This window comes from Colletotrichum abscissum (assembly GCF_030869225.1).
Source record: "Colletotrichum abscissum strain IMI 504890 chromosome Unknown Scaffold_42.1, whole genome shotgun sequence".
NCBI classification, from domain to species: Eukaryota; Fungi; Ascomycota; class Sordariomycetes; order Glomerellales; family Glomerellaceae; genus Colletotrichum; species Colletotrichum abscissum.
The window spans coordinates 107,811-130,384 of NW_026850343.1; the positions used below are offsets into that span (position 1 = coordinate 107,811).

The following is a 22,574-nucleotide window of genomic DNA, read 5'->3' on the forward strand; positions in this document are numbered from 1 at the left end:
ACTGGACTGTACATAAGGCCATGTGTAAGTTTCGTTGTAATGATCTTAGCGGCACACCGAAGTTATCGTTAGGAGGAAGCACAATCTCCGGCATGTGTGCTTTAGAATTACAAAAATCTTAGAAAGCAGGGCTAATTTGGATCTCTCTTCTTAAATTCATTGCATTAAACGCCATACGCATGCTGCTGACGGATACTCATCTTGTCACAAGCCGCAGGGCTAATTGAGTGGTTTTCCTATGATTTTCCCCGGCTGTTGACGGGCTTCTTCCTCAAGACAATCCTAGCTTTGCGAGCTGACTATTTTCGCCGGTGCTACACTCTCCACCGAGTTATCAACCTTTTCAGTCATAGGGGGAGCTTTCCCTTTACCCTTCTCTCCTTCTGTCCACTCTTGATACCCAAGCGACATCCAAACCCAGATCCCAATAGCGCTCGAGAGAACCACAAACGTCAAGATGCCGGCGCCAGCACGGTCACCGGTAGTCAGGGGATCAAACTCCTTGAACGGATTCGAGTTCATTCCCGCATTGGGGTCGCCCTTTGAGGTGCCACCAGTGGTATTCGTAGCAGGAGGGGCCACTTCCAGCAGACTCTGCACCGCAGCCAACACGTTCATAGCCTCGCCCGCGCCAGAAGTCTTGTCGACAGCCGGGTCGACAAATACGCCTTTGTTCCAGTAGAATCCGCAGGCGCGACCCGAGGCACCGCCGGTACACTGCTTGATGGCTGATAGAGTGGAGTTGCGCAGGACCGGAAGGATGAGGTCGCGGGTCGAGGGTACGAGTTGTGTTACTACAGTCATCCAGCGATGGACGTATCCCTTGAAGCTAAGCATGTCTTGGGAACAGCGGCCGGTCTCGAATTCGCAGGGGATTTCGTATGCGACGCCATCGGCGAAGAAGTCCTCGATGGCGCGGTTTGCGAGGGCTTCGGTGCGGTCAAACCATTTCTGCTCTCCCGTCTGTGGAGGGTCAGCATCTCGACTGATATATGGACATAGAGTCACTTACATGGTTCGCCAAAAACGCACAACCTTGCATCAATACGGCAATATTGTATGAGAAGGTTGCCTTGAAGATGTTGGTGCAGTTCTTCGGCACATGAGCACCGTCGTAGACTCGCCAGTTCTCGTGATCGATGTAGTTTACCGCCCATAGCCAGTCCCATGTCTGTTCGGCGTAGCGAGCATACGTATCGTTGCCGGTATAGCGCGCGAGTCTAGCACCGATGTTGAAGAAACACCCGTTTGAAATTGTGTTTTTATAGTCGTAACCCGTGTTAGTCCTGGGAACCTGCCACCGCATACCGCCGCCACATGTCTCGTCGTGCCTCTCCGGGTCCGCCTGAGTCGTCCAGACAGCTTGTGCGAGCGCAAGCCACTGTGGTTTATCTTCCGGAGGGTCGGGAAATTTGTTCTCTGCTGCGAGCATCGCCGTCATGCCCCAAAATCCTTGGTCGTCGTTGCCGAGAGAGGCGGTGTGGTTCCTTGGCATGTAATCGCGGCCTTCTCCGACTTGATGGAGCATGCCTTCTGTAACGACGTGGTTGTAACTCTCGTCGCCCGTGTAATACCAGTAGTCGACGTATGTTCCCATCATGGCGCCACCCTGCCACCAGTAGTAATCACCTTGGCCCGAATCTGGTGGTCCTGGCAAGATGCCGGGAATTTCTCCCGTCTTGTTTCCTTCGTAAAACTTCATAAGATCGTATGCGAGTGTGCTGGCCGTCGTGAGAATATCATCTGGATAGTGGGGGTTGTTAGACTCTCTGGCGTTACACGGGCTGTGGTGCGTTTTGGTCCTTCCTATGCGTACCTCGAGTGTCTATTGAGTACGCCGCCTCGGCAGCCCTGGAGAATGCCCATAACGCCAGCGGCACTGCGCTCGGGATATGGAATGACAGCATTTTGAGCGAGTGATTAACTTGGTATACGCCCTAGCCTGGGCTTTTATGGTGGAAAAATGAAACGAGCGACTGGTCAAGCGGTGAGTGTACGATCAGTGGTTCATGGTCGGAATCTGCCCAGTGCAAGTGACGCTGGAGAAGATGGGGCGCAGATTTCGACACCTCCAAACCGATGGCCCGCGTGCTGGTTCGAAGAGATGCACACGAGGGAGATCTTGTGTTATAACAGTCGTTCCGCTCGGGAATGGAAAAAAGGGCGCAGTTCCTGGAGGATTCGCTTAACGCAGTGATCTTTTACCGCCGGGGTCGAGTTTTGGACGTTATTATTGTTCAACTTGGTACGTTTTGGGAGTAGGCTGCTGCCTGTGGACGAGAACAACTTTGATAATCAACAAGGAGGATCAGCAAAGTTGGAATTATCTAGGGAGAAGCGCAGGCGAACGACCGGAAGATGCGGAAAGCAGCTAGAGCAAGTTAATCTGGGAGAAAATCCGGGGAAGAGCATATTGGCGGCAGTCATGCTACTTTTGTTCCCCTTTCGCGCATCTTGGCGCAGATGTGGACTCCTCACGAGCATCCTCTCAGGATTCCTGCTGATTCATGGCTTTGCCTTGGCGACATGGGACCAAGTTCCAACTGGAAGCGAACGAGATGGTAGCGGGTTTTCATCCGTCAGGGTGCACAAGAGGGGAATATTGAACCTTGGAACAGCCAGGCCTGAGGTATGCTTTCAAGAAGGACAATGACGCGGTGGAAAAGCCAGAAGAACAACACCAAGAGGCTACTAAGAGGCACCAAGAGGCACAGCTCGCCTGGGCATTGGGGCGGTGCAAGGGCCTACCCATCCTGCCATCCAATCTCGACTCGTCCCTTTGCCGGATGGATTGTGCGTCGCCAAGACAAATACGAAAGTAAACGACGGGAATGCGCCTAGGGGGGCTATTGGGCGGCCTGGGCAAAACATCCATTGGCCTTGAGAGTCTGGCGAGCCTAGACTTGATCCGCAAACCTGTGAGATCATCCACCGGACTCTCGGGCCAGGGGGTCTTGGGGTCTCTTGGGGGCTCTTGGAAGCTCCGCCAGCACACGCAGTGTTGACACGCCATGCTCCTTTGCCGCCTTGTTCATGACTTCAGGTGGCCCAAAAGCTCACCGGCCCCTTATGTTTTGTGATGCCTGAGTGAGTGAGAGCTGGGCGGAGTTGTATGATGTAGTCCGAGGTCAACATTAGCTATGAGACGGCGTCAGACAGCCCGCCATACCTTAGTGTCTAAAGTCTAGACGTGTTCGAGGGCCCTGGGGCCAACCGTTGGGAGCCACCGCGGGGTGACCTCACACGCACCGTACCCAGTCAGCCAAAGAAGCACAGCTCACTCAGCTATGCAAGAACGGGGATCATGGATTAATTAGCTCGGTTCCGTAAACCGAGCTGAAAGTCTCTCGTAAGGCCCTAAATTCGGTTTAGCGTAATGACTTCCCCTTGCTACAACGGATGCTCACAAGCACAGATTCACTGAATGCACCCCGTTGCGGAGAGACATCATGAAGCAGTAGCTTTCATATCTTGTGGGCTAACCTCATCAATCGAAGAATGAAGGTCTCGGCACTCATTTCAGCGCATTACTTGAAGTGAAGGACAGCGACACAACCGCTTCTTATCCACTCACCACTGCTCAAGTGATTGGCATTAGCGATAAAACACAACGGCAGACCCGTACTTCGTGAGAAATGCCACCTTGGCTTGGCGAGAGTTTATTCAACCCCTGATGAGACTCACTACATCTTCGACTCCCTTTCAATTTAAGAATGTCTGCAACATTCCAGTACATATGAGGTGCCTGTTTCGCAAGTGCCCAAATGATACGTTTGAGGATACGCTCAAAACTTTCACTCTGCTCATAAAACCGGCATAATAGTGAGCTTTCAACACCTAAGCCATAGTATATGACCGACAGCATAATTTAGGTAGGTACGTAATCAGTATTTATTTCTATCTGGTACTCCAGCCTTTGCTGGCCTTTCTCACTTTGTTTTGAGCCGTGTTGACTCCCTCTTGAGGTCACGGAAAACTCCAGGAGCTTGAGGCATTTAAGTTCAAATGAGGTCGCGTACCTTTATGGACTGACATAGAAACATGGAGTAGTATGAGATTCAGTCAGATGTTCACAAGTTGCCATCAAGACATCATCTCTGGCCTCAAATTTTACAGGTAAACTGCAGCGGATCAGAGCATGATGCATGTGCAATGAAGCTTATGTTGAACAACCTCGGCATTTCCACTTCGCCTGGTGTTTCAAAACTGCATCTCCATCGCAACATGCACGGCCCGATGAAACAAAGTTCGGACAAAGGACGAGAACAAAACCAGCGCAGTACCCTGATTTTCGAAGATCGGCCGCAGATCAGGGTGCTTACTCTTCCACCCACAATCATGGATCCTGTAACCATTGTCACTGCTGCAGCTTCTCTGGCAGGCGCCGTCCTGAAAGCCTCTTGGAAAGTTAAAGAGACCATCGACGCCTACGACGACGCACCTCAAAACGTAGCAGACATTGCTGAAGAGGTACATGCGGTACAAATAGCGCTCCGACAGGTTGAGAGCGTCGTGCTTCAGGATCCAGAAGCCATTGACCGGCTAGGCTTGGAGGATGTCTTTACCGTGGCCGTCAACGGGTGTCATGCTACGCTTTTGTCTATCAGCAAAGAGTACGAGGATCTGTTTCTTCGGAGTGACTGGAAGACCAAGATCAAAGTCCTGTGGAAGGAGGGAGAAATGACACGGCTGCTTGGGCGACTAGACCGCAAGAAAGCTACGTTGGCGCTATTGACGCAGACGTTGAACCTGTAAGTGACTATGCGTCGCATATTATTCTACGTCTACTAATCTTACCATAGGCGATCAACCCAGGACATAAAGACATTGTTGATGCAAAATCAGTCAACCTTGAACGCAGCAAAGCAAGATGTCCGAGAACCTGCGGCGTACTACCCAGATGTACCTGACTTCCGACCAGCTAGTCCCGATTCCCTGGATGAAGGCAGCGTGATCGGTGTCCCGAGGAACAGGGACTCAGTCATTAGCACCACGGAGTTTGACTTTGACTACGACTTAATCAACACCAAGACATACCGACGAGCGCTCCAAAGATATGCCTCTTTCAGCACGCGTACCAGCTCATCAGTGGAGCAAAGTGCGGACGAGTCGCCTGTTGCGACATCAGATCTCGAGCCAGTCATGGAGGAAGAAGCCGAAGTAGAGGATCTCATCAGTTTCCCCCCCGAGGACTTGAGTTTGCAAACACCCTTGAGTCGGGCGACGACATTGCGACCAGAGCTAGAAGTCACCGACTGTGATAACCCGCCTGCGACACCACCTAAGGACGTAGATCACAACAAGGCTGTGGCGCACGTAGAGCAGCTTAAAGCTTCTGGTTCGAAAGAAGGAAGGGACACAGAGACGCCCGAACCCTCCGATGATTCAAAGGCAAAGAGAACATCATCCCGCAGGAAGCTAGACAGGCGTCCACCAAGACGCCTCGCAGCAGCAGAAGCAGCAGCGGAGAAGTTTCACAGACGAAGCAGGCACGGAAAGTCAGGCACTGCAGCGGATCAGGAGCTCGAGGTATCATCCAACACGAGCACTGGAATGCTTAGCCGAAGTGTCAGCTTTGATGAATCACTTGCAGATACTGCGTCTCAATCATCAGGGAAGCCAGATAAGTTGAAAAGTCGGCGTAGGTGTGGACATCCCGCTCATCATAGAAGACGGCCCTGCAGGGAAGGTTCGTTCTCTTCTCGCGGATCCGATGAGTCAACCATGACGCTAGGCTCTGTAGAAACTTTGACGGATACCCTGGAAGACTTTAGTCTCTCGGGGCACAAGGTATTTGGAAGGGAGAGGGGAAGGCGACGGCAGGCTGCGTGAGACGTTGTAGACTAGAGCCAGAACAAGCATATTCGCATCATACTGTAGAGAACAGAACTGATGTCGAATGAGATTCTTAAGAGTTGAGGGATCACAAAAAAGTATCACACTTACGCTGAGTTTGCACATGATGGTAATGCATCGGACTTACAATCTTTACTTTGTCCCAACGAAACGAGACGAAGTTGCCGACACTCAGTCAGATGACATATTTAGGATTCAAATGCTCTCGTCAATTTCAACCCTCGCCTTCGCAGCAGGAGCAGCATTGAGCTACGCAGAAAGGACACATAAACTATACATATTCTAACTAAAAACTCACCAAAGTCGCTTGGCGCGGCGAATCGATCTCGACAACAATTGTTCTGGATCAACAACTAGAATTCTGCCCATACTTTATAGATCAACTTCCGGGGGGTATCATTGAATCTGAATTAAGTTCAGAAAGATATATTTGTCAATGAAAACTTCGCTCAACAAGAAGACTTGAAGCCATCAAGCCACCTTGTTGTGATGGGGCTGGACTAGGGTCACACTCTCGTCAGCTCAACGATTGGACAAGACTTTTGGATCCGGATGACCGATGCCGACAACCGGAGCCTGGTGCCTAGAGCTCTCAATTTCTCGCATACCGACATAAATCTTAGCCATTCGATCACTGAACAGGGGGAAAGCTCGGCGTTTGAGGAGACTTGGATGAGTATCCAAGGATCAGTAAATGTTTCATCTAAAGTACAATGGACCGACGATACTTCAAACCAAAGCAACAAGTTTCGAACACCACGGTTGCGTCTCGTGGACGACATCGATCACAATCACCACCAAGATCAACCCGTCACTTTACGAACCTGAAGCCACTTACATACGAACCTTTGAGAACATCGCGCTCGATTAGAGTAGTCCAGATTCTCAAATTTAACGAGGAAAACCTCGAGATCTTTGCGACACTAAGCCAGGTAGTACTGGGCGACACTGAAAAGACAACTACGAAGTATGCTGCTTTGTCCTACACATGGGGTCATCCAGTTACATCTACGGAGCAATGGGGGCCATACAGTGTCAGGCCTGAGAAGACGATCGCCAAAGCGAAGCTCATCTTGGTCCAGCCCGGAGACTATCGTCGCATGCTAAGCGACGACAATGTCATCAGCGACTGTACCTGGGTCGACCCATCACGGCTCTCAGAGTACGAGATGACTGAGAACCTATCTGACTTTCTTCTAAGCTTGACGAGCCGATCCGAGGAACGCGGTGCACACATACCTCACGTTTGGATCGATGCCGTCTGCATAGACCAGACGAACCCTCAAGAAAAGGCCGTCCAGATCCCACTCATGGGTGAGATCTATGCGCAGTCTTCAGCGGTCTACATCTGGCTAGGGAAGCACGATCGAGACCTCCAGGGTCTGTACTGGATATACAGAGAGCTATTGCCGGCAATCAGAGAGCATCAGAAACAAATGTCCTCATATCAAGAGTTTTTCAAGTGGCTTCAGTCGTATGGACCCGGCGATGAACGACTCCTGGTAGACCTTGGGCTCAAGCTCGAGAATACCTCGCTGAAGAATCAGTGGATCACATATCTCATGTTCTTCGCGACAAGGTCCTGGTTCTTCAGGGCTTGGACCTTGCAGGAGGCTGTGGTCGCCAGCAACCCTGTCTTTGTTGTTGGAAACGACTTCCATGTCTTGAGCTGGGCTGATACCTGGGATTTGAGAAGAATCGTCCAAGCCTGGAGCAACGGTCTGTCAGAACTCACAATGCACAACAAAAAGCTTGCTCCCGAGTTGAGAGGCATTCGTCTCATTCGAGGCTGGACTGAGATATTTCCCCTTCGAAGTACCTTCTCGAGCTGCCTCCGAGCTGAAAGTCGGGAGCAATGGGTTCAGACATGGTCATTATTGCTCTTTATCGCCTCGTCAAAGGACTGCACTGTGACGGTCGACAGAGTCTACTCGACCTTTGGCATGGCCAAGATGATTTGCCCACCAGAAGCCAGCGGATTCCCAGAAGTTGACTTTTCACGGTCCGCCACCGAAGTCTTTACAAATGTCGCTCAGTTTCTGCTGTGCAACAGCGGAGGTCTGAGTCTGCTGTCTCTCGTTACAGATCGGACGTTTATCAAAACGACTGGTATGCCTTCTTGGGTGCCAGACTTTGCCATCAAAGGAGATCAAGGCCACTTACTTTCCTCCGTAACAAAGTTCAAAGCCTCTGCGGGTATTCCTGTAGAGCCTCTACCTCGTCACAACGGTGATTGCATTACTTTCCGGGGGAAAAGGGCCGGCAAGATTGCATTCATTCCGCCTAATGATGGCAAGTTTAGCCCCTTTGCGCTTCAAGTTGCTCACTGCATTCCTCATCTGCCCGAAAAGTACCCGGCAAGTACCGCGGACAGCGCTGAAGCTCTGTGGAGGACTTTGATATACGACTTGGGCGAGGCTCCCACCACATCTACGGGGGCAGCCGCCGAAGGAGGAGCTGATCCAAAACATGCACAAGGCTTCAAGCAGTGGTTTACAATTGACTTGACGACATATCTCAATAGGGATGGGCATGGCTTGGAAAGACACGAGAGCCGCGAATTCGGCTGTATCCTTTCGTCCGACTTTCAAAAAGCTCATAGCGAGCTCATTCCATCCCTGGATGAGATCCATCACATCGTTCACTACATACTGGCACACCCGCAACTGGTGCATCCATCGCAGGTCCAAGGGCCACTCGGCAGGTCATACCACACTTTGATGACTCCTATCATTATGAACAGACGACTATTTGTTACTGATCAAGGGTTTATCGGATTGGCAAAGTTATCGGCTCGCATAGGCGACGAAGTTTGGGTCCTTGCTGGTGGTAGGGTTCCCTACATCATGAGACCGATAGAGGATGCTAAGAGGTTCTCGCTGGTTGGGGATGCTTATGTACACGGTCTGATGGATGGGAGTTGGTCTGTCACGAGTCACGCGACTGTTGAGGATGTTCAGGTTGTGTGAGGTTGTCAGCCAAGTTCAATTTGATAAGATGCAGCGAGGGTTTGCACAACAAGCGTTATCCTCACTGCGGGCCGGGAGTCGATAGTCAGTTACGAAAGCTTTTGGAACTTGCCTATGAGCGTTGCCAGCACTAAAAACCAGCACATAAGATTTCGCCAAAACGATGGTGGCGTCATGCCTCTTACCTGACGGGTAGCCTAAGACATGAGGTTGTCTAAATGTTTAAAGTCAAGAGCAACCTGGACTATCACCGGGTTGTGTGAGTTGGTTATTATCACACTCATTTCTCGACATGTGTGGCAGCAATCTTCTCAAACGGGCGAAAGTGACAAACAAAAGAGCATAACTCGAGTTGCTTAATGGCGATCGCGTTGTCTTATCGCGCGACAACTGGCAAAATCAAGTAACGATAGGCTACTTTCGAGCTTACTTTCCTGCTTGCTTGCAGTCATGACTCCAATTAGGCTGATGGACAGGCCAAAAGTCGACGTGTGGCGCCGGGCGCTGACCTGTGAGGCTGGCGAACGAGACACACGCCAAAGAGTCATAGATGCTCAGTGCTGCAAAGGGCTATTGATTACCGAGATCTGACGAGCAGGACCGAAGAGCTCGCCCAAACAGGCTTCGCGAAAGGGCGTCGGGTCGGGCGCGTGTGCGCCGACTTAGAGCCTTGGCACTCTGCAAAAATCCCCTGGCCCGATTTCAAAGGTTCCAGGCGCGTTCGAGAGCACGGTTGAATGGTGGACGGGTGGCGGGGGGAACCAGGGGTGGTTTGCGGAGGCCACGATTTGGCTGCTCAAAGGGACGGCGCGAAGCCCTTTTGGGAGTCAATGTCCGGGGGCTGGATTTGGGGCGATTTCCTTCCTGGCCATTCTCTCACCTCTGCTCAGTGGCTCGTGCTGGTCGGGCGGTTGTCAGAACTTTAGATACGGCAGTGCCAGCTCCCATTTGCGAATGGTCTGCGGTCTGAGTAAGTCGGGCACGGCGAGGAAGGATTCGGTGCGGGAGGCAACGCGCGGAACCCGCCCCGGCGGCTCAAGCCACGGTCCTTTGGGCGGCGATAGAGTGTAAAAAGATATGACAGGCCTGGAGTGTCGCCAGCTGCTGTTGATCGAGCAGACCTAGTCTCAGAAAGGATTTGGCGAGCTGTCAAGTCAAACTGTCATTTTCGTTTGTAAGCTGGCATGGAAAATGATCTCGGCTACTCTCTGCAGCTTCTTCTTTGGTGTTGGACTGAGAACAGAAGTCCTTCAACATCTCGGCCATGTGTCAAGGGCGCGGTTTACATGTCTTCGACCTGTCGGGCACTAGCGATCAGGGGAGAGAGTCAAGCTTTGCGAAGGCCACGCCAACGTACCAAAGCTTTTGAGCCCGGCTTGGAAGCATTGGCAAAGTTACCGTGATGGCTTGGCCATCGCCTGGGTGCGGCGGGGAGCACGACTGCTTCAGGGCTGCATTGGAACACACTGCACCAGGCCACCGTCAGCAGAGCGCAGCGGCGAGCAGAGTTGGGTTCCTGGTGGGTTAGGTGGCCAGCGGCGGGCGGCGGAATCCTGCAGCTGTTTGTGCGCCATGGCCCGCTAGTTTTCTGGGATTCACACACCCTCATCCTAGCTGATCAAGCCATCCCGGATGGCACTTTGAACGACGTTGGAGCGAGTGGTGTGACATACGGCACGTGAGCTGTTGACAGCGAGGGACCTGCCAGTTCGTCAAGCAGGCTGGTAGGCACGTAAGCAAAGCATATGTAAGGTAGATCAGTGATAGTTGTGACCAGTCTTCAGTAGACGTCCGTTTGCATGTTCCTTGCTTGACAGGACGATGGCGGCCTGAAACATTGTTGCCTTTGTCAAGATGGTCGAGGGCGGCGACTCGGCGAGGAGACCTGTGTCTCGAATGGCTTATCTCGAACAGTCTCATCGTGTGTTTGTGTGTGTTGATATTTGTGGCGTAGATGACAGACAGAATTGACACGGACGTCTGATTGGCTTGCAAATGAGAAACTGTCCTGCTTTACGACCACGATGTATCCTTTCGACAGTGAATTGTCAGTGATCCAGTGAAGAGTTTTCGTTATCAATTCATCAATTGCGGTCTTGGCGGCTCCGCACCGCCATAGTAGTTGATCGATGGGAAATGGCATCAGTTTCCCAAAGCGCTTAATCCCTAGCGGCTGGTAAGCCTAGCCGAGTCAAGTGGGTAACGACAAATGTCCGCTAACACATCCTCCTTCCCTTTTCATGGCATCAATGTGTCCGTCCAGATTATGCAAAGTCGCTCTGAAGAAATGCTAGTTGAAATGAGTGCTATTATCATGGCATGTCATGATGAGGACTAAACGTATAAGTTCACGTGGAGGATTTACTTCGACAAATTTCGGATTAGAAGTGTATAAAGGCAGTGTCTATAGTGACAAGATAAAGAGCCCATAGGTGTTGGGTGGCAGACCATAGTGCTACAATTGTCACGATGCATCCTTGCCACAGACCCAAATGCTAAGTCGGGAGACGGCAGACCCCTGTGGAGAGCATTTTGCGGGGAGTACAACAGGTCTGACAGCTCTAACATGGTGCTGAGCATGGGTTTATTTCACCTGACACACAGAAACGTGGTTACCCAACCGGCCTTGTGTTCTTTGTTTGATGTCGGTTGGAATCTGAATCGCAGTTTACCACTTTCTAGAGTCTCAAGCACTCCAGACTCTAGGCAGCTTCGCGCAAAAAACATTGACTATCTCAACGGCTTCATGCGGCTTTCCGCGGTTTGGGGAGAGTTATGATCGGACACACGAAGGTTGAGGCTAGGCGAGGTTGAATTTGAATAGGGGGCTAAGGCAAAGCATCCGCATTACGGTTGCCTACTCCAATACCACTGGAACGCATCCCGCTCAGGGCATGCAGCTCCATTGAGGCATCTGCCAATCGGGACCCCTGCGGTCCAATATCGGGGAGGACCTTTTGTAGCGTGTCCCGTTGCCCTCCGACGAATGGCACGACAATTAGGACCAGTTTAGCAGAAAGACTTTAAATCACCTGTTGCGGAAGCTGCAGGAGGCTTTATGTCGCCAAGACCACGGGCATGGTACCGTACATGGTTTGTTGGCCTGCTCGCCGCGAATCTCGACGACTCGACGACTCGACGACTCGACGAGGCAGATTGATTTCTCTCTGCTCCGAGGCTGTCTCACCCGTGATAACTGACGGCGCCAATATTCGGGCCACGAGCTACCCAGTTCTTATGCGAAGAAGGGTATCTGCGTTTCTGCTTGCTTCAAGCCTGCGATCCGGATGCTTCTGCATACTTTATCTGAAGGCTAGTAGACGTGATGGGGGCGGAATGTAACCCGCCCGCCTTGTAGCTGAGTTTACGAGGAACCCTTCAATCAAGCTTAAGGACTTGGCACTTTTGATGATCTCTTGGTTCTTGGTCGCCGTTAGTGGCGTCTAGTGGTCATTTTCGACGGTTAGAGTGTATCACTACGTCGTGTTACCTCCGATCCCATGGGAACATCTAGCCAAACACGAGGGTACTTCTTTGGGGAAGCCTCCAGCCTCGGCGATCGACTGCCCAGTCAGGTTGAAGCTGTTAACAACAATGCGATGATACTGTATTCTAGAACGCCACTAGAAAGTTGATGAGCCTCGTCGGCCAATAATCTCACGGCCCTCGCATCAGCCATTAGCCGAACTGTTCCTCCTCAGGATCGTTGGTGGATTGCCTAAAGTTTGGGGCATAGTGAGTAACATCGTCAAGGACCTTCCTAATTGAGGATCGATGAACAGTTGCGGCTTACATCAAAAGTGCCAGACAGGCAAGACAAATCCCGAGAGCAGACTGGTGACCCAGCAGCTCCAACGCGGATCGACTGCCACAGGACTTGACCGTCGTCCCAGACACCCGTTTCTGGTGTGGCCAAATGCCATGCGCCGCGGGTCTGCATGTCGCCTGCCTACTCACTCGGACTAAACGAATTTCGACCTGGCCGGAGCGACATGCAGACCCCCGCTGAACAAACGTACCGCTTTCTTATCTGGCCTGCTCCCTGTACATCGGGAGAGCAGGGATGACCACATCAAGCTGTCTCGTCCGGGGTCCTTTTGCTGTAAGCTCGTGCCACTGTGTGCTCGACGCGAGAACCTCTCCAACGGTCCAACCAGTGGGAGAGGTTTTGCATATCGCTCCAGGTAGATTCATGTCGGCAGGGATAGTCACATAGAGCGAATGCGACGGCGGGTTTGTCGAGACATATAACGACTGCGAGCCCTCTCAAACTCTTTCCAGGTTTTCCCCCCTTCAGCCCGCGTTTTGTGTTTCACGACCTTTACAGTTGCCCTTTGTCGAGCAATAGGTCCAGCTGTGGAGAAAGCATCCGACAATCCCACCATGACCGAAGAAAAGGTAGCACCGGCCTCGGCCGTGGCCCCGGCTACCCGCGTCGACAGCGCCGAGCCCCGCCCCTCCTACACCGGCAGCGTCACCGTCCACCCCGATGAGAAGGGCGCAATGGGCGGCGAATGGACGGAACCCATCGTCGATACGAAGGTACCGGAGACTGAGGAGCACAAGGAGGAGGATCTCTACCGCCCGCTGAAGATGGATGAGAATATTCCTCATGAGGAGAACATCCTGACCGTTCGAGCTATTGTTGTTGGCTGCATTTTGGGATCCTTGGTGAATGCATCCAACTTGTATCTTGGCTTGGTAAGTTCATTCCTCTTTCTGGGCATGAAGTGGTCCTTCCCGTAGCCCTAGACTGGCCGAGAGATCACCATCGTGAACTTTGACAACCGAAATTCGGCGATATTTCTACAATTGTGAATCGTTCTGACATCAAATTGCTTTGAAGAAAACCGGCTTCACGTTTGTGGCCTCGATGTTTGGTGCCATTTTTGGATACGGAATCTTGAAGATGCTTTCGACAACGAACATTCCAATCCTCGGTGGAACCTTTGGCCCTCAAGAGAACTCCATTGTTCAAGTGAGTATGACCTGAATCAATAATGAGTGGTGGGAACGCAAAACCTAACATACTTAGGCTGCTGCCACCGGTGCCGGAGGTATCGCAGGTATCTTCGTTGCAGGTATCCCTGCCATGTACAGGCTCGATCTCATGCCTAGCACGCCGGCTGGTGATATTGGCAAGATCTTCACCTTGACTCTCTGCTGCTCCTTCTTCGGCCTGTTCTTCGTTACGCCGCTGCGCAAGTTTTTCATCATTCGCACTGCCCGCGAGCTCAAGCTTATGTTCCCGACCTCGACCGCCACGGCCCTGACTATTCGATCCATGCACGCTGGTGTCAATGGCGCCCGCGAGGCCGCTATTAAGCTCAAGGCCTTGGGAATTGCCTTTGGAGTCTGTATCGCGCACCGCGTGGCATCATACTACGCCATCGGAATTCTCTACGACTGGCACAGTAAGTCAATGCTTTCATCAAACGAGATCATTTTTAGACTGACCTTCTCTTAGTCATGTCATGGATTCACATCTGGTCTGGCTACACGAGCTCTGCTATGAACATCGAATCATGGGGATGGTGAGTGAAAATTGAGACTGGCGGTCATGTCAGTGGTGATGTTTGGCTGACACCGGACCGCAGGTACTTTGAGTGGACGACCGCTTTCATTGGCTCCGGCATGCTTATTGGCATGAACTCTGCCTGCTCCATGATGGGAGGAGCCGTTCTTGCCTGGGGAGTCATCGGACCCGTCCTGGTTCATTGTAAGCCTCTCGGAGCCTCTAGATACTCTCACTTGCCAGATATTAACAGTCATCAACAGACGGCGAATGCATCGGTATCCAGGCCTCCGAAGACCCCAACTGGTCCGGTCTCTACTCCTTCACCTCCCTGAGAAACATCGGTCAAGGCCCGCCATCCCCCCGTTACTGGCTGCTGGTGAGTCTATCCTCGGTTCCCTCACGAGACGAACCATGATCTAACCTTACTTAGTGGCCCGGTGTCATGATCATGGTCTGCTCTTCCATGGGTGAGCTTATCGTCCACTGGAAGATCATCTACTTCGGTTTCGCCGCCGGCTGGAGGTCAATCTGCCTCTCCATCCACGAGACCGCGATGAAGAAGGGCAAGCGCATCGAATTCTTCGCTAAGTACGCAGAGGCGGAAGAGAAGCGCGAGGCTGATGCTGTCGAGGACCCCGCGACTCCCGAGCAACAGGTCAAGACCTGGATCTGGGTTGTCGGTCTCTTCGCGTCCATCATCCTGGCCTGCATCGTCATGGGTCTGCAATGGCAGGTCAACGTTGGTGTCACCATTCTTGCCTTGGTCCTTGCCTTCCTGTTCTCCTTCCTCGCCATCCAGATCGGTGGTGTCACTGATCAGACGCCCCTTACTGCTGCTGCCAAAGCCGCTCAGCTTGTCATCGGTGGTACCACCACCGGCGCCGGATACACCGTCCAACACGCCCAGAAGATCAACCTCATCTCCGCCGGTCTCGCCGCCGGTGCTGCTGACGTTGCTACGGCTCTGACGTCCGATTTCCGTACCGGTTTCTTGCTCGGCACCCCTCCCAACAAGCAGTTCATCGCCCAGGCCATCGGAACCTTCGTCTCCGTCTGGCTCGCGCCCGGCCTGTTCGTTCTGTTTACCACTGCCTACCCTTGCATTACGGACGCCGAGGCCGAGCACTGCCCCTTCCTGGTTCCTTCCGTCAGTGCCTGGGCTGCCGTGGCCGAGGTTGTCACCAGCCCCAACGTCCCCATCCCTCGCTCTTCCGGCATCTTCGCCATTTGCCTCGGTATCTTCTCCATTCTCCAGGTCATCTTCCGTCACTACTACCTGGTTGGACCCCGCGAGAAGTACCAGCAGTGGCTTCCTAACTGGGGTGCCATTGCCCTGTCTTTCGTCATTCCTGGTCCCGTCTTCGTCAACGCCGCCTTTGTCGGTGCCATTATTGCCTTCATCTGGCGCCGTTGGAAGCCTGCTTCCTTCGAAATTGTAAGTGCTGATCCGGCTATGTCACGTTGTTCCTTGGAACCAGAAACTAATTATTTGCTAGGCCTGCTATGCTATTGCCGCGGGTATGATCGCTGGAGAGGGTATGGGTGGTGTTATCGGCGCTGCCCTTCAACTCGGCAATGTCTCTAGTGACAGATATGGTACAGGAGGTCTGGCCTGCCCCGATAATGCTTGTTAAACTGGCAAAAGTTGTGGGAAGCAAGTATAGTCTCTGTCGGGTGTGGGACGAGTATGAAGGTCGGAGGCCGTCACCTTTCCAAAGGTGCCTGGTCTTCAATCCGGTCCTTGATATCGGTCGATCATTGAGCCGCTCTGGCTGAGCTGATGGTAGCCGAGTCCGAGGCCAGCTTCACTCCCATCATCCAGAGCTGCACTGCCCTCTACAAATATGATTGAAGATGTTAGCCATGAGTTATAATATTGTAATACAAAGATGAACCCCTCGAGGTCATGATCATACGCAAAAACCGCTGTAGTAAGACCATGAAACAAGGTGTTTCCTCATTCCGACACAACATAGCCCTCCGTCCCGTCATTGCTCCACTCTATATTAACACTATCCCACTCGAGGCCTTCAAGAACGCGAACATTCAACGGCTGAATCTCGAGCTGCTTTCGCACAAACTCCTGCCTTGCCTCAGGAAGCTTGGCAACCAACTCCTTAGGCGGCCCATACAAGTTGCCAAAGCAGTGCACGCCACAGGTACGGCAAAAAGGCGAGCCATTGAATTTACGGCCAAACTGATAGTCCAGAGCCTGGTCTTTACCGACGATACTAACCTCAGACTGATGAGGATACACACCGATGAAGCCATTCTAGGTCCCATTGCAGATTAGCACATTTTGAACACAATGAGTCGGATCATAAACTCTTCACATACGCGAACACATATACTACAATTATCTTCCTTGATCTGAACTTCGGACAGAGGCTTGCTCTTGAGCGCGATTTGAACGGCACCGCAGTCGCAGCCTCCGGTGTAGAGCGTGAGGTCATCTCCAGGAACCTCGGGCAGCGAACCGCAGAACTCAGCCGGCGCAGATGTGGATGCCTTCTCAACAAGGCTATCTTTGAGTTAGCTGTGTCTAGCCTCCTACCAGTCTTGCTTAACTCACCTCAGAGAGCCTGGATACGGCATATATGCATCTGGGGCACCGGTGGTTACGACGTTTCTCCCCTTAATGAACACATGTTGGAAATCAGAGACAAGCACCCGAAAGTTGATGCCTTTCTTCCCAGCTTGAACGCCGGAAGTGTGTCTTCCGAAGAGAGCAGTGCCGCAGACATTGCAGAACTGTCGTTTTGTTATCAGCCAGTCGTCTCAGACTACATTAGTGATGCTCCTTCTACCAAGGTAAACATACCTCATGCCTCAAAGCCTCGCTATCCGATCCGGTATAAGTTGTCAATGTTTCGCTAGAGCACCCCTTTGTGATTTTCAAGCTATCACCGGCATCATAGATCCAGACATGTCCCTTTTTTACACACAGCGAGCAGTCGCAAATCACCAAGGACGGATGCTCTGGCAATTGAACCTCGTATTGGTTCACGCCACAATGGCAGTTACCCTGAAAGGTTCTCAGTGCGGTCTCCATGGCGTTTCGACTACAATGGCTATGGGATGCGCGCCGGTGAGTAAAGCTCAGGGTTTCAGGGTGTGCTGAGACATCAGCATAATCCAAGATAAAGAAGCAAGGTCCTTATGAAATCAGAAAGCAAAGATTTAGATTCACCATAAGCAGGCAGCAACCGACAACTTCCTGCTTACGTGGACGGCTGTCGGCACAGCTGTTCATGTCCTACTATGCCCGATTCATCGCTTGCCCCGCACTTGCAGGATTGCATCTTATGCATCACGGTGGCACGAGACTCACTTATCTAAGTCGGCGTGAACACTTGAGGTTCAAATGCGATCGAAAGCAGCGCCGCTAGAGCAGTAATTATCACGGAGAATATCAAGGAGTCCTCTGAACCAAATCTTGACCGGGACGCGCCGCGAGGATGGAGAGTCGACTCCGGCTGTGGCGCATGATGTAGGTGCATTTGTGTACAGCGTGGGCGTCAGGGTAAGCCTCGAATAACTACCGGGGCTAGGTCTAGACCACTACAGGTCGCTAGTCCCCGCAGCCCCCTCGTAGGGCTAAGTCTAGCATGACGAGCATGAATTCATGCATTTGACGTTTAAGGCTTGATGTAACTGAGTTGGATAGATCTACGAGAATGGCTGGACGAGTCAACGGGAATGAGTGTGACGATTGAGGAGTTGGTAGCAGGCAGTGTGTTGATTATCATCGAATCGATGGAGCAACTTGGGATGATGTTCCGCATCCCCAACGACGCTGCAGACTGTTGTCTTGATCAGTGAAACGACAAGATGCCTTCACAATTGTCCAGGTGTTTGAGCACTTGAAGAAACCACCTATGCATTTGGTTCAATAATGTAACGAAAGGTTCGAATATGCCATAAAGCAGTGACGGTAGCGCAAGCCGTGGGCTGGCTCCGGCGACCTCCGGGCCCCCGGCGCTTCCCCGGAGAAGTGGGCCTACCCCGGCGTACTTCCGGCTGTTGTTGACAAACGATCGAAGGTACCGCACACGTCACCACCTTGATCAACTTGAAAGTATGCCACCATGATTGTTTGGACGAGTAAGGTTCAATCCACGTGGCTTACGCACCCTTGTGAGTTACATGTGCTCATTGATTCGGGGGACTGACGGGGTTTGGGTGGCTACGGGGTCTGGTTGATCGATGACGTATCAATCCCCGAAGAATCATAGTATCATCATCATATTAATCTCTGACAGCCCTGCGTTTCTATCCAAGGTTTCCTATTAGGAAGCGAAATAATGATCCTTCTACCTTACCGGGAGTAGCAGAGGGGTATATACCGTAGCTGTATTTGCAACTGTTATACAATTGTCAATTACTATTACGGAGTTAGTAGGGGTAACTTACAAAATAACCGTTATAGTAGCTAACAGCCATTATCGAGCGTTATCGAGCGTTACTAAGGGTTAGGGGTCCGTATGTATATTTAGCTAGCGGGACCCGGCTTATATACGTATACGATTTCTAATACTAGTATATACTACTTATATTCGCTAGGTACTTACTAATATACCTATATACCTACCTAGCCTACCCACCCCGGCTCCGACACCCCCGTTAACTATTAAATCAAACCACTAAGTTAAACTACTAAAAAAATCATTACCACATTAATTATAACCTAAGTCTAATACCCTTAAGTTCTAGTAACGGAGTTAAGTATTAGGGAAGTCTAATACTAACGGGGTTAGGTAAATAGTTATATTAGCGGACTTAGTAATATAGTAATACTAGTACTATATAAGCTATACGAGCTACTATAATATTATTATATAGCGGGTAGTATAGACTATTTATATAGCGTACTAAGATCTATATTAATAATATTAGTCGTACTAAGTATAAAAATAAGGCTTTTAATAAGTATCTTATATTAGACCTAACCGTCTTTTCGTATAGGTAATACGCAGGCGTATATCTATTATTAAATAATTATAAACGGGTTAATAAATTATTTACGTAAGTTTAGTAGTTACGTTATTAATACGTAATAAGATATTTAAATATAAAGGTATATAAACTAAGTTAAATTAAGATTTCGGACATCGTAATAATATTTACCCTAGTATTTTAATAAGTAACTAATAGCCGACGATAATATAATACTTAATACTAACCTTATAACTATAATAAAAACTAAATTTCTCTTAAGAATACGATATAAATATTTAGAAAGTACCGCATTATCTATATAAAGAGTTAGTAGTAATATCCTCTTTAATAAATAGTAAGTAAATAGACCTTACTACCGACCGGCCCGATTACGACGACGATATTAAAACCATTTTACTTACTAATCGACTTAGATAACTATATTACGGATAAGTATAATATAAAGCTTTTCGGCCTTTATAAAATTAATATTAATAATAATAGGGGCGTAGGTTTTATAAACAACCTTATAAAAGCTAAGGATATCGTTAACTTTATTTAATACTTCGACTAGCGTAATAATAATAAACATACGCCGCTCTAAATATAGTAGCTTATAAATAAAAATATAATTAACGTAACTAATATAATTACTATTATTATTATAATACTTAATATAGTTACCTCTCGTAAAGATATATTATTAGAAATCCCTAGTATTAAGTAATATCGTTAGTATATAATACTATTATTAAATATTATAATATTTAAGATCTATTATTTTATAATAATATTCTATTAATATACTATATACATAAGTCTTAAATAATTCTCTTATTATTAAGAAATAACGGAATAAGACTTAAGAATCTTTATTTATATATTATATCCCCTTATATAGTATAATTAATAGATATTATTACTAATAGAATGCTTATCATATTAATAGTATTATCTTTACCCTAATAGTATTACTTAGCCTATCCTACGGCTTAAGAGTATTATTAAAAATATGGGAATATACCTATTTATAAAGCTAAAGTAGTTAGCTTATTAGATAGCCCATAGTCCGAATACGTAATACTCCTCTTAAGTATACTATACGTACGCCTTATGGAGGGCCCTTTTAAATATATTAGTTATTATACGCTCCTTAGAGAGTAGTAATTAGCCCTTATTAATAGGGTACGTTAGGCCCTTAAACTAAACTTAACTAATAACTATCGTACGTCTATAACTAGCGTTTATATTAATAAAAATATCTAACTCAAAGTCTAGAGGGTTATCCTCTACTTAAATATTTTTTAAATTAGTTCGTAAAAGGATATTATTAAAGAGCGTTAAGTATTTATTATATATATAATTAACTTACTTAGTTAAGTTACTATTATTAATAAAAGTATTATATAGAATTATTTAAATAGTAATTTATATATTAATCTTAGCTAGTAGCGTCTTCTTAATATTAATACCGTAATTAGTCTCGTATACCTTCTACTTAAACTATTTATTAATAAGTTAGTAATTAATAATAGCAATATATAATATAGAGCTTATTTATATTAATTCTCTCTTATTAGTATATTAACGTTAACTAATAAAGTATACTTATTCGCAATAGCTTTATAGTATATACCTATATAAACGTTAAGCCGTATTATATTATAAGTATACTACGTAGCTCTCTTAGGGGTAGTAATATTAGTCGCATCCTCGGTTAATAAAAGAGGTATATTATTAATAATAAATAATACTTAAGTAGTATTATAACGAGGTACTAAAAGCGGTATTATTAATATATAATTATTAGTAAACTAATTACTAAGACTAGTAGTACTCTAAGCTCTAGGGTTATTAAAGATAGATTATAAAGCGAACTAATAAAACTACTAATATATACGACGGGTATTAATAATAATATAGAATATATTATCCCTATCTAACTACGATAGCTTTAGCCCGACTAATACGCTATTCGACTTCGTAAGTATTATAAATACTCTTATAATAAAATTAATAATAGTACTATTTACGTTAGTATCGAGCTTTTAATACGCTATTACGAAGAACTTTAGGTAGATATAGCTAAGCTTAAGCTATTTACGTAGTAATCTAGGGATAATAATAGATTATTAAGTATTTACTATAAGTAAATAGCTTCGTAAGTAGTAAATTAGGGATTATAGACGTTCCTAGCTAAGTAAGAATAGCTATATACGAAATATATATATATACTCTTTCTTAGTAATCTCGGTTAGAATACTATCGATTAATAGACTATATATTAGCTCTAATAGACCCTAGTATTTAGAATAAGCTAGATCCGGTAGTTTAGATATAATAAGGTCTAGAGCTAGTATAATAATAAGTAATATTAGTTCCTTTTTATTAAACCCCTATATAATACTATATTACTTATAGTCTATCGCTTTATAAAGAGTATTTATACTATTTTTTATAGCCTAGTATTAATAATAATAGCGACTATATATAACGATATTAAAGTTAAGAATAGTATTCGGATTACCTAACTTAGTAACGTGCTTATTAATATAATAAAACTAATAGAACTTATAGGCCCGGGGACCTCTAAAGCTACTATTCTTATCCTATTATAATATATTACCGATATAATAAATTGTTAAAATATATATAATATAAGTCTCCTTATTAATATATACCCCTTTAATACTACTATCGAGCTTATTTAGAGACTAAAAAGCTTTAATTATATTATTAAAGTTCGACCTATATAAACTAAGGGTAAGAGGGAAAATATTAGCTTAGTAAAAACAGTCTTAGGTAGGTAAGGCTACTATAATAGTATAAACGCTAATTAAAGAACGATATAAGTTTTAATAAATACTAAAACTATTAATAAAATATATAATTAAATAGCTAAGGATATTACCCTTATTTTATATTTCGAATATATCGTAGCTGTATGTCTTAATTTTAAGCTTAGTATAAATAGGGTATATATAATATAAAGGAATAAAGTTAGTAAACTTATAATACTAAATATAATAGATAATAACATCGTACTTAAGTAATAATAGGCGCTAGCTATACTTTTAAAAAGTGGCCTTCGATATTATAATCTTCTTTTTAAGCTATAAACTAAGATTTTATAATATCTCGCTTAAAAAGTAATTATAAGCGACGATATTTATTAATAAGGAAATTATATATTCCTTAAGGATATATATAACTTTATTAAATAAGATAAGCTTATTTAAATATTAAAATAATACGATAGTAAGCTTAGGTTAATTAATAAGGGGGTACTTTAG

The 22,574-nt window shown here is 47.4% G+C and overlaps 7 protein-coding genes across 7 annotated transcripts; 2 read left to right on the forward strand and 5 right to left on the reverse strand.

The window, feature by feature from the left end:
- Window positions 1-282: 282 nt before the first annotated feature.
- On the reverse strand, window positions 283-1,907 carry CABS01_13031 (glycosyl hydrolase family 76; the record flags this gene model as incomplete). Its single annotated transcript, XM_060546378.1, has 3 exons — window positions 283-963; window positions 1,013-1,743; window positions 1,817-1,907. The coding sequence occupies 3 exons, from the start codon at window positions 1,905-1,907 to the stop codon at window positions 283-285; spliced, it is 1,503 nt and encodes a 500-aa protein (XP_060395276.1).
- Window positions 1,908-4,338: 2,431 nt separating this feature from the next.
- CABS01_13032 (uncharacterized protein) lies at window positions 4,339-8,825 on the forward strand (the record flags this gene model as incomplete). The annotated part of the gene is made up of 3 exons (XM_060546379.1): window positions 4,339-4,751; window positions 4,803-5,641; window positions 6,733-8,825. 3 exons carry the CDS (start codon window positions 4,339-4,341, stop codon window positions 8,823-8,825), a joined length of 3,345 nt encoding a protein of 1,114 aa, XP_060395277.1.
- Window positions 8,826-10,430: 1,605 nt separating this feature from the next.
- On the reverse strand, window positions 10,431-10,745 carry CABS01_13033 (uncharacterized protein; the record flags this gene model as incomplete). The annotated part of the gene is made up of 1 exon (XM_060546380.1): window positions 10,431-10,745. The coding sequence occupies one exon, from the start codon at window positions 10,743-10,745 to the stop codon at window positions 10,431-10,433; it is 315 nt and encodes a 104-aa protein (XP_060395278.1).
- Window positions 10,746-12,522: 1,777 nt separating this feature from the next.
- Window positions 12,523-12,765, reverse strand: CABS01_13034 (uncharacterized protein; the record flags this gene model as incomplete). Its single annotated transcript, XM_060546381.1, has 2 exons — window positions 12,523-12,543; window positions 12,619-12,765. The coding sequence occupies 2 exons, from the start codon at window positions 12,763-12,765 to the stop codon at window positions 12,523-12,525; spliced, it is 168 nt and encodes a 55-aa protein (XP_060395279.1).
- A 443-nt stretch (window positions 12,766-13,208) lies between these two features.
- CABS01_13035 (oligopeptide transporter) lies at window positions 13,209-15,977 on the forward strand (the record flags this gene model as incomplete). The annotated part of the gene is made up of 8 exons (XM_060546382.1): window positions 13,209-13,526; window positions 13,672-13,803; window positions 13,861-14,239; window positions 14,293-14,359; window positions 14,423-14,544; window positions 14,604-14,719; window positions 14,774-15,778; window positions 15,840-15,977. The coding sequence occupies 8 exons, from the start codon at window positions 13,209-13,211 to the stop codon at window positions 15,975-15,977; spliced, it is 2,277 nt and encodes a 758-aa protein (XP_060395280.1).
- Window positions 15,978-16,300: 323 nt separating this feature from the next.
- CABS01_13036 (glutathione-dependent formaldehyde-activating enzyme) lies at window positions 16,301-17,395 on the reverse strand (the record flags this gene model as incomplete). The annotated part of the gene is made up of 4 exons (XM_060546383.1): window positions 16,301-16,615; window positions 16,681-16,864; window positions 16,916-17,094; window positions 17,165-17,395. The coding sequence occupies 4 exons, from the start codon at window positions 17,393-17,395 to the stop codon at window positions 16,301-16,303; spliced, it is 909 nt and encodes a 302-aa protein (XP_060395281.1).
- A 283-nt stretch (window positions 17,396-17,678) lies between these two features.
- CABS01_13037 (uncharacterized protein) lies at window positions 17,679-17,843 on the reverse strand (the record flags this gene model as incomplete). The annotated part of the gene is made up of 1 exon (XM_060546384.1): window positions 17,679-17,843. The coding sequence occupies one exon, from the start codon at window positions 17,841-17,843 to the stop codon at window positions 17,679-17,681; it is 165 nt and encodes a 54-aa protein (XP_060395282.1).
- Between the last annotated feature and the right edge of the window lie 4,731 nt (window positions 17,844-22,574).